Source organism: Phyllostomus discolor, chromosome 2, assembly GCF_004126475.2.
Source record: "Phyllostomus discolor isolate MPI-MPIP mPhyDis1 chromosome 2, mPhyDis1.pri.v3, whole genome shotgun sequence".
Classification (NCBI taxonomy): domain Eukaryota; kingdom Metazoa; phylum Chordata; class Mammalia; order Chiroptera; family Phyllostomidae; genus Phyllostomus; species Phyllostomus discolor.
In genome coordinates, this window is record NC_040904.2 from 99443699 (window position 1) to 99464002 (window position 20304).

The 20304-nt window shown below is 37.5% G+C and overlaps 1 protein-coding gene across 3 annotated transcripts in view; it reads right to left on the reverse strand.

Annotated features, from left to right (window-relative positions):
* Positions 1 to 20304, reverse strand: part of GSK3B (glycogen synthase kinase 3 beta) — a 225783-nt gene that overhangs the window by 143164 nt on the left and 62315 nt on the right. For 2 of the 3 annotated variants that reach the window (XM_028504613.2, XM_028504612.2), the window contains exon 2: positions 7748 to 7941. In XM_028504613.2, coding sequence (XP_028360414.1) covers positions 7748 to 7941 — 194 coding nt within the window. Of the gene's footprint in view, positions 1 to 7747; positions 7942 to 20044; positions 20052 to 20304 lie in introns of all 3 variants that reach the window. The other variant, XM_036018141.1, reaches the window with a different exon arrangement.

Here is a 20304-nt window from a genome sequence, read left to right on the forward strand (position 1 = left end):
ATGATGGTTCAGAGGGAAAAAAGGCATTCAAATTTTAAGTAAAACACTAATGAAATTAAGCTTGTCATAGATATTCCTTAAAAACACACACACACACCTCAGTGTCTGAGATAGATAGTTTACGTGACCACTGGTGTAGGGATAATTTACTCTTGGTTTTCTTTTTAATTCTGACCATTCCTTCTCTTCCAGTTTTTTTTTCCCCCACCAAAACAAACTGCCTCTTACTGACACAAGTAGTTCAACAGGTTGGATCATTTAATTGAGCAAGGAGAGGACTCTATTCAATCTTTTTTTCTGGAAATACATAATTATTTAATGCAATCCTAGCCAACAGCTATGTAAATCTTAGATATAAATCTACAGAATTTTAATCAGTCAGAAATTCCTACTATTTTATGATAATCAAGAGAAATGAGTTGGTCACCATATTAAAAAAAATAGGTGGGGGCAGGAACAGTTAACATTTAGCAAGAAGAACAGAGTACTTAACTTCTACAAAGGAAAGATGATACACTGGAAAGAACTAAAGTTGATGTAAAGTGCTTTGTCACTTTTTAGCATGTAAGAGAAAAAAACAAAAACAAAACTAAGAAAGTCTGTTTGGAAAAAGTCCAGCCATTGTTAATATAATAAGAACAATCTGCAAGACACTGATGTAACCTGGCAGCCAAGGACAGTGGGCTGGAATGAACAATGACAACTTCACTGTACTAGTCAGTGGGGACAGTAGACACCATTGAGTGAGCATGTGTGCTGTGGGGCTGTCACATTCAAAATGACTGAGTGAGTAGAGCAACAAATCTGCATCAAATTTTGCATTAAACTTAAGCATTCCTCTGTGGAAACTATTCACATGATTCAGAAGGCCAAAACTATAGGCAACTGGTGACTGGCAGCTTCATCACAACACACCTACTCACGCATCATGTCTTGTGCAGAGTTTTCTGTGAAACATCAAATCACCCAGGTGACTCAGCCCCCCTATAGCCCAGATCTGGCACTGTGAGACTTCTGACTTTTCCCAAAACTAAAATCACCTTTGAAAGGGAAGAGATTTCTCACCATCAATGAGATTCAGGAAAATATAAGAAGGCAGCTGAAGGTGACTGAGAGAACTATGTGAGGTCCCAAGGTGTCTACTTTGAAGATGACTGAGGTGTCACTGTCCTATGTATCTTGTATCTTCTTTGTTAAATGTCTCTATTTCTCATATTAAATGGCTGAATACCTTCTTGAAAGACACAAAAGTTAACTTGAACAAATGGAATGATACCTCTTATTCCTGGATAAGATAATTAAATATCACAAATGGGTTAGTTCTCACTAATTTATAAAGTTAATGATATTCCAATTAAAAAATTCAACAAGCATTTTTAAGGAGTTTGCCAAAATTATACAAAAGTTCATATGGAATGATGAACATCTAAAAATAGCTAGAAAAACATGAAAAAGAAAAGACACAAGGGCAGATTAGCCCTACCAGACCAACCCCCCACTCTGAAAACCAAACAAACAATTAAATAAACAAAAACCACACAATAAAGTTCTACAGTTAAACCAGTGTGGTAATGCCCTGCAGGATTGTTCAGTTGGTTGGAGCATGGTCCCATACAACAAAAGGCTGCGGGTTCAATGCTAGTCAGGGCATGTATCTAGCTAGGCTACAGTTCAATTCCCAGCAGGAGGGTCAGGTGATTGGAGGGTTGGGTGCTCCAGGGTTCATGGTGTGTACAGGAGGCAACCTATTGATGTTTCTCTCTCGCATGGATGTTTCTCTCCTCCTCTCTCTCTAAAATCAGTAAGTATATCCTGAGGTAAGGATTAAAACAACAACTATGGTACTGACACAGCAATATACAAATGATCTACTGGAACAAAATGGAAAGTCCATAAATAGAACTACATATGGAAATTTACATATAGAATAATGACATCTTAAATTAGTGCAACAAAGACCTTTTAATGAACTACTGAGACAACTGGTTATTTTAAGAAGTATAAAAATTAGATCAATAGCTCACACCGTACATAGGAATAAACGCCATACACAGGAATAAACTTCAAATGAATCAGAAATCTACATATAAAAAGTAAATTTTACAACTACCAGAAGAAAATATAGGTGAACTTCTCTTTATCCAAGGAAAAGGATTTCTGTAAAGAAGGCTTTATAGAGAAGACTTTCTAACCATAACTCAAAATAGGGAAATAATAAAGAGAATAATAAATCTGACTCCATGGGGGAGAGGTGAGAATGACTTTCACATGGCAAAAAAAAAATACTGGGTTGACCAAGAAGTTCCTTTGTTTTTTTTCCATAATGGCTGTAGTAGTGCTTAGTTGTCTTTACCTTCATTCAAAATAATTTTGTTAGACTGTATTGTGACAGCTGTCATATCAGCATGCATTAAAAAAACCCCTAAGAATACTAAAATACCAATTCAAAAGAACCTATGCATCCCAATGTTCATAGCAGCACAATTTACAATAGCTAGATGCTGGAAGCAACCAAGATGCCCATCAGTAAATGAATGGATCAAAAAACTATGGTACATTTACACAATGGAATTCTATGCAGCAGAAAGAAAGAAGGAGCTCCTATCCTTTGAACAGCGTGGATGGAGCTGGAAAACATTATGCTAAGCGAAACAAGCCAGGCAGTGAAAGACAAATACCATATGATCTCACCTTTAACAGGAACCTAAATAACAAAACAAAGAAACAAGCAAATATAACCAAAGACACTGAAATAGAGGCCAGGCTGACAGTGCCCACAGAAGAGAGTAGAGGAAATTTAAGGGGACAGTGGGAAGGGTTCACAGGAACAAACTTAAAGGACACATGGTCATAAACTAAGGGGAGGGTGGTTTTTTTATAGCTGCAACACTGTGCAGCTATAAAAAAAAGATGAGAGACTCTCTGAACTGATAATGCAATCATTCCCAAAAATGAACTAATAATACGATGATTCCCAGAAACTATAGTTAAAAGAAAAAGCAAAGTACCAAAGAGTATCTCTAATGTATTACTTACCTTTCATGTAAGAAATAAACCAGAAAAATTACACTTAACTGCTCATTTGTGTGAAAGAAACCCAGAAAAAATAAACTAAAACAATGAGACTGGCCATCTACAAGGAGTAGAAAAAAGAGGAAGTAAGACAGAAAGATACCTGTGAATTTCTGACTTTTAGAACCAGATAGTGTTTCACAGATGTTTTTTAAATCCAAAAGAATGGGGGTAACGTTCTACGAATAGATAAGATACATGCCAAACTATATTTCAAACGAATAACCTAACTATGTTAGAGGGAAACTTTTTAATTAAAAAAAAAAAAAAAGACAAAAAACTAACTCAAATACCTCTGAACAGGATATATGGGTTCGATACAGTGGTGATGAAATGTAATAAAGTACTCTGGAGCCAGACTGCTTGGATTCAAATACTTGCCCATTTATCCATGTGCTGTGTGACCCTGGACAAGTTAATTTATAATCTCTGTACATCATTTGCCTACAAAATGATAACAGAATAACAGTACCAATTTCACAGTACTAATGGTAAATCTCAAATATAATTAATCATGTAAATCACTGAGTATATAAGTATTGAGTATATAAGTATTTGGTAAGTATTTGCTATCATCAACTACTAATCTCAAAAACACATTGAATAGGTGGGTATCCAAGAAACATACATAATAAAAATGGAGTCCTTGTCAAGAAAAAATTTGGAATTTTCTAGTGTTCAAGAAATTTAGAATAGCAAAATCCATATTGCTGGATGGAATCATGTAGGGAATTCATAAAGAAGAATCTGACACTTTATATAGACACAGGATTTAGAGAGTAGAAGAATGAGAATGATAAGGGAAGATAATGGGTATCCAAATAAAAGTAGAGAGGCCACAAAGATCATTCCAGTTCAAGAACACTGACACGGAAAAGTGTTAGAAGGCTGAGTGTTTTGAATAGGCAAGAATATGGAAGCTCCTAAATGAACAATTGAATTGGGCAGGCTTTATTTTCTAGACTATGAGGAATCACAGAAGATTTTTATGTAGAACAACATGACCCAACTGAACTGTGTGACTATTTCAGTGTTGGCGTGTAGAAGGGATTAGAAATGAGAAAATCAGAGGTAGAGTCTTAGAAGTGTTAAGACAAAGTCTGAATGACAATGGTGAGTGATACAGTCCTCAGAAGGGATAGGTGGATTGAGTGCCAGTATGTGAGCCAAAGGGTCGCCAGTTCGACTGCCAGTCAGGGAACATGCCTGGGGTGTGGACCGTGCCCCCAGCAGCAGGTGGTCAAGAGGCAACCACACATTGATATTTCTCCACCCTCCTTCTCCCTCCATTCCCCTCTCTCTAAAAATAAAGAAATAAAATTCAAAAAAAAAGAAAAGAAAAGAAAAGAAAAAGGAATGGGAGCCAAAAGAAATGATTTCCTTTGGGTCTTAAAAGTTAAGTCAGGAAGATGAGCTTCCAGTCAAGATAGCAATGTAGGCAGACATGGCTTGAGTTTTCACATAAACCACATTGAAATTTCAACTAACATATAGAACAATCATCACCCAGGAACATCAGAAATCAAGCAGAATGGAAGTCTGACAACTACAGATACAGAGAAAGCACATCCATCCAGAACCAGCTGGCTCCACATCCACATGGATAAAAATTCAGGAGGGATATCTTAGGTGCAAGGAGCCCCATACTGAAACCAGGCTCCCAGCCCAGGATTCCAGTGCCAGGAAGATAAGTCCCTACAACTTTCTGGCTGCAAAAACCAGTGGGGATTGAGTTGGTGGAGGAGGCTGCTGGAGCCCAAAGCAGTTTCTTTTTGGGAACCCACACACAGACTCACCTACTCAGACTTGCTCCCTCTGAGCTACAGCACTGGGGTGGCAGCTTGAAGGGCACCAGTCATCAGGGTGAGCAGAGGCCACTGTCCCTTCGCTGAGTCCTCTCCCCACAGAGCTGGTAGATTGGTGCCATATCTGAGACTTCATCAATGTTGGCAACACTGTCACCCACCTTGGAGATCCACAGAGGCTCTACCCCACTCAGCTTACGGAGCCCACCCAAGGTGCTTTTCTGTAAGAATGGCTGGTCATGGCTCCTAAATCCTACCAAACAAACAACAGCTGGCTTCAGTGAGCCCAAGCAGCAGCCAGATTATAGTTCACAGGTTGGCTTGACTAGGGAATCTCTAAGCTCAGCACAAGTAGCAGCCATCCCAGATTGTTTTATAGCTCAGGCAGGGTGCCCTGGGCAAAACACAGGTGAGGGCTGACCTTGGCCTGTACCACCCAGGAAACCCCAGGGCCAAGGTACCCAGTGGACAGCTACAGACTACTTCAGAGCACCACCACCGTGCCCTTGCACAGCTGATCCTCCAGAAGACGGAGGTTGGTTGCAAGTGGTCATAGCCAATCCTTACAGCTGACTGGCCTGGGTAAATTGCTCCCATTGACCTAACAACAGCAAGTAAGGCTCAACTGCAAGAGGAGGGGGTACCAGCCCACACAAAGGGTGCACCTTGAGTACCCAGATTGGGTAATAGGAGAGGCTGTGCCACTGGACCCTACAGGACACCTACTATATTAGACCACACTACCAATACACAGTGTCAAACAAGCTCTACCTAATACATAGAAACAAATACAAGGAGGCTGCCAAACAAGGAGACAAAGAAACATGGCCCAAATGAAAGAACAGATCAAAACTCTAGAGAAAGAGCTAAACGAAATGGAGATAAGTAATGTATCAACCACAGAGCTCAAAACACTGGTTATAAGGATGCTCAAGGAACTTAGGACCTCGGCAGCATAAAAAGGACCCAGTCAGAAACAAAGGACACACTAATTGAAATAAAGAACAATTTACAGGGAAGCAACAGTAGAGTGAAGCTGAGAATCAAATCAATGATTTGGAACATAAAGAAGCAAAAAACAACCAATCAGAATAGCAAGAAGAAAAATTAATTCAAAGAAATAAGGATAGTGTAAGCAGCATCTGGGACAACTTTAAGCATTCTAACTTGTGCACCATAGGGGTGCCTGAAGGAGAAGAGAAAGGGAAATTGGAAATCTATCTGAAAAAATGGTGAAAGAAAACTTCCCTAATTTGGTGAAGGAAATAGACATGCAAGTCCAGCAAGCACAGAGAGTCCCAATTATGATGGATGCAGCAAAGCCCACTCTAAGACATATCATTATTAAAAGGCCAAATGTTAAAGATAAAGAGAGATTCTTAAAAGCAAGAGAAGTTAGTTACTGGAAAGCTGCCAGATGAGAGGGGGGAGGGGGGAACGGTGAAGAGGCAAGGGGATTAAGTACAAACAGGTAGTTACAGGATAGCCATGGGGGTGTAAAGTAAAGTATAGGAAATGGAATAGCCAAAGAACTTATACATATGGCCCACATATGTGAACAATGGTAGGGGGATTGCCTAAGGGGGAATGCCTAAGGGAGTTTAGTCACTGGCCAGAGGGGAACAAAAGGGGATAGATAAATCAGGACAAGTGTAATAGCATAATCAATAAAATATAACTTAAAAAAAGTTAAATCAAAGTTGTATAAGAAGCCTTACCAATTTGAGGTAACAGTTCAACATCAGATACCAAGATCCAGTGGGCATCTGGCAGCATGGGATTAGTGATTTGGAAAGACAGTGAGAACTGATGAAAAAAAAAAAACCTGTAGATTTTTTTCTTAAAAAATAAAAACCACTTACTTTAGAATGTTCACATTCTAAAGCACAGAGACACTAGATTGTATGCTATTCCAGAATAGTGATCACCTCATTTATTTTAATTTCTCTTAATATTTAGCATAGTTCCTGGCACACAGGAGACTCAGTAAAACATTGCAGAGATGGAAGGAATAGAGATAGGAAAAGAGCTACATGTCTTATTAATGGCAGAGCTTTGACTATAGCTCAGGTTTCCTGACTCTTCACTGTACCATAACACAGAGATGACCTCCAAATATCCATCATAGGATCCCCTAAAGAAATGGTATAAGAAATGAAAATAAAATCACCTGTGGGGATGCTGGTTTCTAGGGGAAGACGGAAGACAGAATAAGAAGGCAGTAAAAAAAGGTCAGAGTTATGAGCAGGGGTTGGGGGTGGGAATTGTAGTGCTGAATCACAGACTCAAAGGACATTTTTTAAGAAAGGAAGCACATCAAAAGTATCAAATGAGCCCTGGCTGGTGTGGCTCAGTGGATTCAGTGCTGGCCTGTGAACCAAAGAGTCACTGGTTCAATTCCCAGTCCAGGGCACATGCCTGGGTTGCAGGCCGGGTCCCCAGCAGGGGGCATGTGAGAGGCAAACACATACTGATATTTCTCTCCCACCCTTTCTCCTTCCCTTTCCCTCTCTCTAAAAATAAATAAATAAAATCTTTTTTAAAAAAATCAAATTATCCTCTGCTACACCAGTGAGACCCAAGGCAGGGAGAGGTAACTTTTACAAGTACAAATTAAGATATTTTCATCTACCTTTCAGAGTATTATAAATACATAAATCACTTATAGCAGTGGTTCAAAAATAATACTGCAATCTTCAGTAAATTTTTCCCTACAAAATACATAACAGAAATAAAGTCACTATAGTAAATAGTTGAGTTAAATAAAAATATGCACAATAAATGAAATCTGAAGCAAAAAGTAATAACTAAAAAATAATAATTCACATATACTAATAGCAACAAAATACATGAAATACTAAAGGTCTTACCTTAAATCTTTTGTCCTGCAATACTTTCTTGATGGCAACCAGTTCTCCCGAATCACAAAGTTTGGCTTGATACACCACACCAAATGACCCATTTCCAATCACTTTAGTGTCTGTATAGCTGACTTCTTGTGGCCTGTCTGGACCCTGCCCAGGAGTTGCCACCACTGTGGTCACCTTACTGCCATCCTTGTCTCCTGAAAGAAAAAAAAAGTATGGAAAAATGAGAAACTATAAAGAATTAAACAGAAACTTGCCAAAGTATACGTATTAAACTATATTCTTTGCCACAAACTACTTTTAAAATGGTTTAAATGGTTTAAACCATATAAATGGTTTATCTTAGTATATCATAATTACCTCAAACTACTTGTTTCAATTTAAGTATTTTTTTAAACCAGTCATCATGCTCTACACATATGTGATTCCATTTAATGGAAATACCACAACCATGAAGTTGATAATACTGTTCCCATATTACATATAATAGGAAGAAAGGTGGACCTAATAGGGTTTTGAATCCTTATCTGTCCAACTTCAAAGGCTCTAGTTGTTTCCTCAGGGCTTCCTTATTTTATTTAAAAACCAGTATGTGAAGCTGAAAATGTCTAAATATGCTAACTCTATTCACACCATTCTGACTTCAGGAGAGTAAGGTTTTTGCTTCTCCATATACTACTATTTCTTTTTAAGAAAATAGCGGAATACTTCTCAGAGAAAGGTAAGATGGGGAAAAGCAACAGGAAAAGAATGTTAATTTGGGGATAAGAAATGCAAAGCTTAAAAGAAAAATCAAAACTATTCTGAACTTAGCCTCATTCAAAAGTAGCTCACAGGCTCTGAGGTCTCTGCCCACTCATGGCCCTCTCCTTACCTCTTTTTTTGCCTGCCTTCCCTTTGATCTAGGAGCAATCCAAAGACTCTGCAATTCAGGCTCAAGAGCCACATCCTACTTGACTGGGCATGGTTCACAATCATGTTTTTCTCTGAATTCTTAAACTATTCTAAACCATTCTATGCTACCTAGGCACCTGCTTTCAGAGTTTTAAATTATTCTTTTACTGATTTGAGAATACACAGAGATTCTAAGGAGTACAATGATCTGAAGTAGCAATTAGGACTTGGGCTGCTTCTGTCTCTTCCCTAGTAAATCTAAAACCAATTCTCAGTGTAATATTAGTCCATAGGCTCAGTGACTACATGGCCCATTTTTATTTTATCCTCCACTACTTTATCAATTTTACTGGAGATGCTAACTGAATTCATAAATGATGTAATAAAAGAAAATGTAATATTTAACTCTAGGTCCAAATCAAGATTATTAAGTATTCATTTGTATTTGACATATAAAAAGATAAAAAATATAAGCTAATTTTCCAATGGTTTGAGTGTTTTTCCTCTACCAAACATAAAATTGTGCGATAACTGAATATCCAAATATCAGTGGTATATTATAACCAGTATTTATGGCCATTTAAGTTCACAGAGGTACTAATATACAGAAAAGTCAATAACAGGCAGTATAGTTACATTATGGCCAGCTATCTGGAACATATGTCTTCAGTTCCAAGGAGAAATACCCAAACAGGTATGATTTAGTTAGCACAAATCCAACACCACTTGTCGAAAGAACAACTCAAATCTTGTCTACACCATCATTTTTACTTACAACCGTATCATACATGCTGTAAATGTATACAAACCCCAGAAGAAGCCAACACATATATAGCAGTTCTCAAAGTTTTCAAATGCTCCCTTCACATCTCACTTCTGAGTAAAATAAATCTTAAATGAACTTGCTAATTAAACTTGCAGATTAAAAAACTAGTTTAATCTGAGTTCTAAATCATCATGCTCCATTCCCCAGAAATAGTCCATATTACTTCTGTTTCTTACCACGTTAACCTTAACTCAATTTTTCAGGCTGACTATAAGCTTCACTACAAGTTACTTTCTTCTTCATTTGAAAAATAAACTTGTATTATAGCACTCCTAAAGACAGAACACAGTCTTTTGAACTTAAACTCTTCATAAAGAGATCTAAAAAAGTTAGATCCAGAAAGATTAAAATGCAAGGTATTGAACACATTTTCTTATAATCTAATTGTCCCAAAGAAAATAAAAAGCAGAAATGATTCAAACAGTCTAACTCGTCCCTAGATCATCCAAGTTCAAACCAGTTCAGGAGGCAGGGAGGGAGGGGGAGAGAGAGAGAAAGGAAAGGAAGGAAAGAAGAGAGGAAAAGAAAGGAAGAAAGAAAAAAAAATCAAGAACTATGAATTAATAGTTTGAACAAGAGTTGCTTGCAAAACTTCACAGACCTAATTCACATTATTTGTAATTACCTAACATAATTATTAGATTTTAAGAGTGACTGTTATACTCCAAAATTTTAAGTGAAAACAAAACCTATTTGAGATATAACCAAAACTTACACTTTTCTACTGTATAACTGTATTTCAATAACAAAAACATAGTCACAGCTTTGTATTTGCTCTGATAAGAGAATTTAAGCAATATAAGATTGTGTAATGACTTTCCCCTCTTGCCTCCTCTGAGGTTTCATTTCTAAAACAAAATTCACATTTCAGAGAAATGATTTCAGAGTTTCAAGAATCAACTAAGAAAGCTATCCATTACAACCCTGGGATTTATCACCTCTTGAACCTCAACCACCATACTTGGGAAACGGCTCTCCCAGCATCATGATTTGCAAACAAGAAAATGCACAAATGAGATAATTCTGCAAAAATATTAAAAGCAAACTAGAAAGATAAACAGGTCCTATCGATCACTTAAAGATACTCTTGAGGCCTCTTAATTTGAAACTGAATGGGGGCATGGATCAATCCTTTCACCTTCCTGTACACCTAGTAAAAAAACTAATTATCTTAGCAGAAATTAAAATATTTACTCTCTTGCAAGCAGTTAGAGAAATGCTGAGAACTCTTAATGACTATACTCTACTACTATAAAATCCCTAGGTACACTAAGAACAATGGCTCTCAGGCTTTCGACCTCAAGCATCCAGGAATTTTTATTTGGAAATCATCAAGCTAATCATTAGACCGCTCCATCAGAGATCTGAAATAGCAGAGCTATAGCAAATGGCAAGGTATCACTGGGGATGAGTTGGCATGAGCATTAGTAGCGCATGGGGCAGTCAGCATCTAGTGTGCCAAGGAAAAGCCTGTCATCACTTGGCATTGTAACTTGCTAAGTTCACAAGAAAATAACAGCTGTATAAAATTTTACTGTACAAAAAACTTTCCAACTGTTTCATCCACTCTAATATTTATATCATAAATGTAGAGATTATGTTTACTATGCAAATGAGGACAGTGAGACTAAGAGAGACTAACATGTCCAATATCACTAAGCTTCAGCACAACTTTGTACTTGTCTCCTACTGCCTCTGCCGTATTTTACAATCTACCTACTACAGCTGAAAAGACTAACCTATATACTCTTAACTCCAAAGCAGATCATGTTTCTGAAAATATGATGAAAAAAGTGACAGAATATTACTTTGTAAAAGAGAATAAATAAGCCATCTTTTATTGTTTTCAGGCCTCAATTATTCACTTATTAATAGCTAGAAAGCTCTTTCTAAAGATAATCTGGCAGCATTTGATTTTGAAACTTATACCCCCACCAAAAAACCGTATGAAAAACAAAAATGAAAATCAACTGATTCTGTGATATTCAAACATTTAACATTTGCTACCAGAAATGGGATAATTTTGAATCTTAGCAATAAAGCAACATTTTAAGCTCTGCTACCAAGACACCAAAATACTCATGGAAAGCTAAAAATCATTAACAAATCTGCATCGTTTTTTAAAAGAAGTCATCACTTCGTCAATACTGAACTTCCCAGACTACATGGTATAGTGAGTCTCAAACCAATTACAATAAAATTGGTCTCCTGAAAATGCCACTGTCTGTAGGAACAACAGCAGAATGGTGAGAATAGCTAGGCTCCAGGACCTCCCTCTGGATAGAGGGCTCCTGGGATCCTCTATTTCAATTAAAATTCACTCAGGTGTTATTAATTCCCTATTATAACTAAAACACAATCAAATCCCCTACTCTGTCACAGTGGGCTCCTCATGAAGCAATGGAAAGATGGCCCACAACAGAACCACCACTTTCTGTTGAAGGTTGTCAAATACAGAATACCTTTTTATAAAAGTTTTAGGAATATGGAACACAAAAAGATATGTGTAACCTAGTTTTCAATCTCTCAAACACAGGTTTGTGCCTTGTGGTTACATTTTTTAAGTCTTTTGAAGTCATTCCTCAAACCAATCCATCCAGAGATGAACAAATGTTACAGCATTAACACCCACAGTCCAAATCCAAGGTGTGGAGGTGAGCATCCAAAAACCAAAGACCACTTCAAGCATGTTTAATTATTTAAGAAGAATCTGACACTGACATTCTCATTTTATATGAATGATAAATCTCAAAGTTGAACATACTTTAGTGGTTTAATTTAGTATTTCTTAAGATTCATGAACCCCAAAAAAGCAACAACTAAAACACTTTTTAACTGAGAGGCTTTTAGAGATGTTAATAAGCCAAACCATTACCAAAAACTGAACCAAGTGAGTGATGACTATCTATAAAAATCTTCCTTTAACTCCACATAGAAATAAGAGTGTTTAAAGTCTGTCACAAAAGCCCAGAGAAACCACACACCACCATCTGTGAATACAAGGAAAATACCGTACAAAGTATTTTTATGAGGCTTTTGATCTAACAATAAATAGTAGAGAAAATAACACTGCTTACTGTTTCTCTAGCAGAAGTACCAGATAGCTATTTTTATAGATGTTTAACAATATCACAAACACTCTAATGAAAAATATCATATAAATTATTCAAACGAACCAAGAAAAAGCTTAAATTTTTCAGGCATGATTAAGATTGTCTGAATGATAAACAGTGACCACTTTCAAATTTTCAGGTTTTTAAATCAAAGTTCAAACAACTCTTTATCCTAAGTAACTGGCTAAGAAACTTCTATTAAAACAAGATGTTCTCCCAAAAATAAAAGCAGCAGCTTAGAAACATGAAAACAATATACAACTAACAAGCAAAAGTAAAAAGAAACCAAGGTCCACAGAATCAGTTACACAAATTCTAAAGTAAACTTATTCTTGTCATGAAATAGGGACTCGACTCTATGATGAGGAAGCTCTAGCCAGAGTGCAACTGCTCACATACCTTGGAGAGAACTATGAAGAAAGAAAGAGAATGCTACCCAAGCAAGTGAACCACTCATACCAACCCTAATGATCAACAGCATTATATATTAAAAATTAAAAATTTAGAGCAATCTCTATGTGGGACTTCCCTCCAGATGGAGGCATAGGTAGACACACTGTGCCTCCTCGCAAAACCAAAAGGACAATTTAAAAACAAAAAACCAGACCTGCCAAAAAAATCGAACTGTATGGAAGTCCAATAACCAAGGAGTTAAAGAAGACATTCTTCCAGACAGGTAAGAAAAGCGGAGTCTGGCAGCTTGTGGAAAAGCATCTGCTGGTGGACCAGGAGGTCCCACATTTGTGCATAGATAAACCAGGCAAAACTGGGGAGGGGGACAGAGCACACAACACAGAGTCCTAGCTCCGGGAAATAAAGCCTCAAACCCCTGACTGAAAACACCTGTGGGGGTTGAGGCGGCAGCAGGAGATGCTCCCAGCCTCACAGAAGAGTTCACTGGAGAGACCCACAGGGTTCTAGAATGTACACAAACCCACCCACCAGGGAATCAGCACTAGAAGGGCCCAATTTGCTTGGGAGAAGCGGCGGAAGTCACTGAAATCCGACAGACTCCCGGAGCAAGTGCCACTGTTCCCTCTTGGACTCTTTCCCCACATATAGCATCACAACCCAACCACGTGATTGCCCCACCCTGGTGACCAACTAAGGCTCTACCCCTCACTATATAACAGGTGTGTCAAAACAAAACAAAAAAATGGCCCAAATGAAAGAACAGATCCAAGCTCCAGAAAAAAAAACAACAACAACTAAGTGACGAAGAGGTAGCCAATCTATCAGATGCACAGTTCAAAACACTGTTAATCAGGATGCTCACAGAATTGGGTTGAATTTGGTTGCAAATTAAATGAAAAAAATGAAGGCTATGCTAAGTGAAATAAAGGAAAATGTACAGGGAACCAATAGTGGTGCGAAGAAAACTGGGACTCAAATCAACGTTGTGGACCACAAGGAAGAAAGAAACATCCAACCAGAAAAGAATGAAGAAACAAGAATTCAAAAAACTGAGGAGAGGCTTAGGAACCTCCAGGACATCTTTAAACATTCCAACATCCGAATTATATGGGTACAAGAAGGAGAAGAGGAAGAATAAGACACTGAAAACTTATTTGACAAAATAACGAAAGAAAATTTCCCCAATCTGGAGAAGTAAGTAGACTTCTACGAAGTCCAGGAAGCTCAGAGAGTCCCAAAGAAGTTGGGCCCAAGGAAGCACACACCAAGGCACATCATCATTACATTAGCCAAGATTAAAGATAAGGAGAGAATCTTAAAAGCAGCAAGAAAAAAGGAGACAGTTACCTATAAAAGGAGTTCCCATCAGACTATCAGCTGATTTCTCAAAAGAGACCTTACAGGCAAGAAGGGGCTGGAAAGAAGTATTCCAAGTCATGAAAGGCAAGGGCCTACATCCAAGATTGTTCTATCCAGCAAAGCTTTCATTTAGAATGGAAGGGCAGAGAACGTGCTTGTCAGACAAGGTCAAGTTAAAGGAGTTCATCATCACCAAGCCCTTATTATATGAAATGTTAATGGGGCTTATCTAAGAAAAGGATTAAAAATATGTACAGTAAAATGACAGCAAACTCACAATTATTAACAACCACACCTAAAACAAAAACAAAAACTAAGCAAACAACTAGAACAGGAACAGTACCACAGAAATGGACACCCCATGGAGGGTTATCAATAAGGGAGTGGGAGGGGGAGAGAGGGGGAAAAGATACAGAGAATAAGTAGCATAGATGGTAGGCAGAAAATAGATGGGGGGGGGGGGTTGGTAGTGGGAAGAATAGTATAGGAAATGTAGAAGCCAAAGAACTTACATGTATGACCCATGGACATGAACTAAAGTGGGGAAATGTGGGTGGGAGGGGGTTTGGAGGGTGGAGGGGAGTGAAGGGGGGAAAATGGGACAATTGTAATAGCACAATCAATAATGTATTTTAAAAAATAAATAGTTAAAAAATTTCTATGTAACTTTGATGTGATAAAAATCTCTCTAGCAAGACCTTTTCCCCCTAGACAACATTCACCTCCATATGATTCTATCTAAATGACTGGGAAAAACAAAACAAGAGTTACCAAATTTTCTTTGGGAATAGGAAGAGTAAACAAAAGGAGAGGCAGGAAAAACAAATGAACAGATGTCATACACAGGCTGGCTTTTGGAGATGTTTCCCTGTATATCACTTCTAGAAATAGGAAAAGAGAGTGGCAGAGAATAAAGATAAAACAGAAAAGACTCCAGAGTCCTTGACCACACAATAATACCACATTTTCAATCACAGGAAGATACCATGCCAAAGAAATAATAATTATCAATTCTGAAGAACTATAAAATCCTCCTTAAAGAAAAAATTCAGCCAAGTTTTTGTTCTAAGAGAGAGGCATAATGGTGTAATATGGACTCTGAAGTCATACCAAGGTTTGAATCACATATTCTACCACTTAATATATATAAAGCAGAGACAGTTGCTACCATAGAGGGACGTTGTGATGATTAAGTAACAGATTAAACAGCTTTTTTTTAAGTATGTACCACACATTTGATGCTCAATAAGAAAAAATACATTTTTCTGCTCTGCTATGCTCTTTTAACATGCCCTACTACAGTGCTTATCACATGTTTTTAAATGATTAAGAGTCTCAGCTCTCACCTGACTAAAAGGTCTTAGGAAAGCCAGATATCATCTGAATCATTTACGGGCTTATTAGTACAGGGTTCAACACACTGCAGGTACTCAGCAAATGTTTGCTGTTGAATTTATATAAGAATTACTCAAGCAGAACTGTTAGTATTTGGGAGCTGACTGCATGCTACACATTAAGCAATGTTTTTGTTTCTTCTTCTGCTTGCATTAATCAGATACAAATCTCTAAAGATAAGGTATATAGAAAGGCTTTACAAGTAGTAAAAGAGAATAGAAGGCTTACTGAAAAATAAGGCAACAAGCAGTCAAAGCCAATTTGCCATGTAGATTTACCAGTAGGAGAATTACTCCGTTTTATAACCCTGTTTCAAAAATTTCTGGTTTCTTTAGAACATTAATATTCAGCAATGGATAAAAAGTAGGAAATGGATACCTCGAGGTCTGAGGTTCAATTTATACTAATATATGTGTTGAGTATATTCCTTAAATACTGTTAACAGTTTGCAAGCACTACTCACAGCAGACATAAAAATAAGCCGGGAGAGTTTACTAAAAATGATGATTCTAGAAATTTACTGCTAGAGAGTCTCAAAAGGATGCAGTGGGGCTCAGGAAACTTCATTTTTAATAAGCACCACCAAATGATTCTTAATGCAGTTCCAGCTACCATACTTTAAGAAAAACCAGAACACCATTTAATCCTTACAATAATCTTGTGACTTACTCAGGTTAGTCATTTAACAAATGAGAGAAACTGAGGTGTTCAAAAAGGTAACCCCTTCAATAAAGTGTACCCACAGGATTCAGAGGCATCCATTAACTCTAAAACCTGTGTCCTACTACATTACTTTGCTTAAGATCATGCCATAAAACTCACTCACAGGGGTTGGGGTCCTAAAATCAACTTTGTTTTCCACAAAACTGAAAACTTCAAATATTTTACAAAAGGTTCTGATGCAAGTATCTATTAGATACCCAAATTTTTACTTTGAAATACCCACACTCCTTTTGAACTAATTTTAATTGACTCATTTTTTATCTTCTCTTAAAACCCAAATTCTACTTTAAACCAAAACCCAGAATAAACCATGCTAATTTTCAAAAGCCTGAGCTTATGTATTATTTTACTTATAAACCATGAACTGAAATCAAGCATATTTTCCCTTTTCCTAACACGAGTGACCTGAAATATAATCAATTAAACCCAAGATGAATAAATGTTTCACTTAGTCTTCAGCCCTCAATTGAAATAATAAGATGTATTTTAGAAACAGGTTTGTTTCCCATGAAAGTCTAAAAGGCTGCAAGCAAGTGTGTAAAGAGCTTAGGAATTTACACTGCAATGTTTATGTCTTAAATATGTTTATCTGCTTGATTTATTGACATAAATTTGGGGTGAAGGAAGAGTAACAGTATATTTAAATTTTTCTTATTGAGAAGTTTACCATATTAACAAAGAAACAGAACCTTATACATGGATAGAAAGAGTAAATGGTAAACTTAGACTAACTATACAAATATTAGTTTTAAAAGCACAATAATTCATTGATCCAGTGGTCACATACCTGGCAGCTTCAATCTTGAGCAGCCATGAATCCAGAAGAAAGCCAGAAAACAGCCCTTACAAAGCTGATATATTTTATTCCAATCTTGAGTAAGCGTAATATTAAAACCAATGCTGTACAAAATTCTTTTAATGCATTAGGTCTGTGTTTGGTATGCCTTCTGATAACCCAAATCCCTGCAATGTAACAGCTCACTCAGTTTTTCCCTTGAAATATGCACCAAAGTTATCCCCACCCAAAAATCCAAACTGCTCTTCCTACAGTACAACATATAAACTTACACACATCTTTACATGCATTTTAAAGTGGTGGTTATAAACCTAAAATGTTCTGTTAAATTTCAACAGAAGGAGAGGAAAAAAACAGGATGGGGTTTGTTTTCTTCCAAAGACTTGCTCACTCTAGATTGGTCCTATTGCTGTACCAATTACAATTTAACAATGTAGATGCAAAAGTGGTGCTATAACAAATCATAAATTCCTAACAGGGCAGGTCATGGTGTACAATCATGCCCCACGCCTATAACTTCTTTAGTGAAAGGTTTTTAGGCCTGTCTTTGTTGTTGTACATCTACGTTTTTTTTAAGTGTATTTTATTGATTATGCTATTACAATTGTCCCAATTATTGTCTTCCCTTCACCCACTGCTCCGCCTTGCACCCTCCCACCTTCCAAGCATTCCCCCCACCTTAGTTCATGTCCATAGGTTGTACATATAAGTTCTTTGGATTCCCTGTTTCCTGTACTATTCTTAACCTCCCCATCTATTTTATGCCCACCAACTATGCCTCTTATTCCCTGTATCTTCCCCCACATTCTCTGACTCCCCCTCCCCACTAATAACCATCCACATGCTCTCCGTATCTCTGATTCTGTTCCTGTTCTACTTGTTTGATTAGTTTTTGTTTTTTAGGTTCAGTTGTTGGTAGTTACAAGTTTGTTGTCACTTCATTGTTCATATTTTTTACCTTCTATTTTTCAAATAAGTCTGTTTAACATTCCATATCATAAGGGCTTGGTGATGATGAACTCCTTTAACTTGATCACATCTGCTCTTCCATTCTAAATGAAAGCTTTACTAGATAGAGTAATCTTGGATGTAGGTCCTTGCCTTTCATGACTTGGAATACTTCTTCCCTGCCCCTCCTTGCCTGCAAAATTTCTTTTGAGAAATCAACTGAGAGGCTTATGGGAACTCCTTTGTAGGTAACTATCTCCTTTCCTCTTGCTGCTTTTAAGATTCTTTCCTTATCTTTAATCTTGGGTAACTTAATGACGATGTGCCTTGGTATGTTCCTCCTTGGGTCCAATATCTTTGAGACTCTCTAGGCTTCCTGGAACTCTCTTTCCTTTGCCAGATTAGGGAAGTTTTTCTTCATTATTGTTTGAAATAAGTTTTCAACCCCTTGCTTTTCTTCTCCTTCTGACATCCCTATGATTCGGATGTTAGAAACACTTAAAGTTGTCCCAGAGGTTCCTAAACCTCTCCTCATTTTTTTGAATTCCTGTTTCTTCATTCTGCTCTGGATGAATGTTTGTTTTTTCCTCCTGGTCCAAACTGTTGATTTGAGTCCTGGTTTCCCTACCTTCACTGTTGGCTCCCTGTGCATTTTCCTTTATTTCACTTTCATAGCCTTCACTCTTTCCTCTATTTTGTCATCATACTCAACCAATCTGTGAGCATCCTGATTACCAGTGTTTTGAACCCTGTATCTAATAAGTTGTCTATCTCCTCGTTGCTTAGTTCTTTTTCTGGAGTTTTGATCTGTTCTTTCATTTGGGCCATATTTCATATTTCTTTTTCTCAGTGCCCCTGTTATGTTGTAAGAGGATGCAGCAACTCAGTTTGCTGTGGTGTGGCACTGTCTGTGGGGGAGGGGTTAGAGAGGGAAAAATACTGTCTGCCCTCTCTGCTCTAGCACCACTTTCCAACAAACGCACTCTCTTATGAGACTGGGAGTCTCTCCTGCCATGACAACTCCCACAGTATTCTACTGCTACATATTTGGAGTCTTTAGTTTCCTGCTCAGCCAGCCCCGCCTCCCGGAGGTGGCCCACCACTTTGTCACAGGTCCTCTCTGTTTAGATGCTCGTCTCTGCCCCTCCTACTGGATGAATGTTTCTTTAAGTCTTGCTTGTTGGAGTTCCATGTTGTTTGATTTTCTGGCACTTCTGGTTGTTTATTGCTTTTAAACTGGTTATTGTCATTCTTTTGGCTGTGCGAGGGAGCGAAGCATTTCTACTACATACGCCTCCATCTTGGCCAGAATTAAAGATCTGTTCTTGTACATCTATGTTAACACACCTTTGAAATGTCAGAAGGAATACCTCTAGAAGATGTAACCACCCTCAAGAAAGCACATAATCTTAAGTATCCTATAATTCAAATCCTGCTTTGTATTCTCTCACCTTCATGTAATCTACCTTACATTTCCTCCTTAATTTCAAGTGCATAAAAGAAACTAAAAATTTGTTATTATCTGGAGCATTTGAGATCTTGCTTTATGGCTACTGTCATCAGTTTTGCCCCAAATAAACTCTTATAAAACTTCTTTACAGGTTTGGACCTTACAGGTTTTTTTATGTCAACAATAACTAACAGCCAATCCATAAGGGCAGCAATCATACTTATCACATGTTTACTGCTATAGGCCCATTTTATGCCTATGCACATAGCAGGATGTAAAATATAGGGGAGGGCAAAAGTAGGTTTACAGTTATGGGCATGCAAACCAGTTTATTCTTATATTATTATTTATTAATTATTATATTATTTTCCATGCAAACAACTGCAAACCTGCTTTTGCTCCACACTGTATTTGTTCACTTTAAGTGTGGAGTTCCTAAGTATTCCACTATACTTTGAAAACTGCTAAAGGTCTGAAAGTCACTAAAATAAGTACCTCTAGCTCCTAAGATGACAAAGGACCCCAAAATCACTTCTCAAAAGGGTTAAGTAACACAATAGACTGAGAAGAAAATGCAAAGACAAAACTAAAATACTGACAAATGTACCCAGGGTCAACCCTCACCCCCATCACCCATCATCA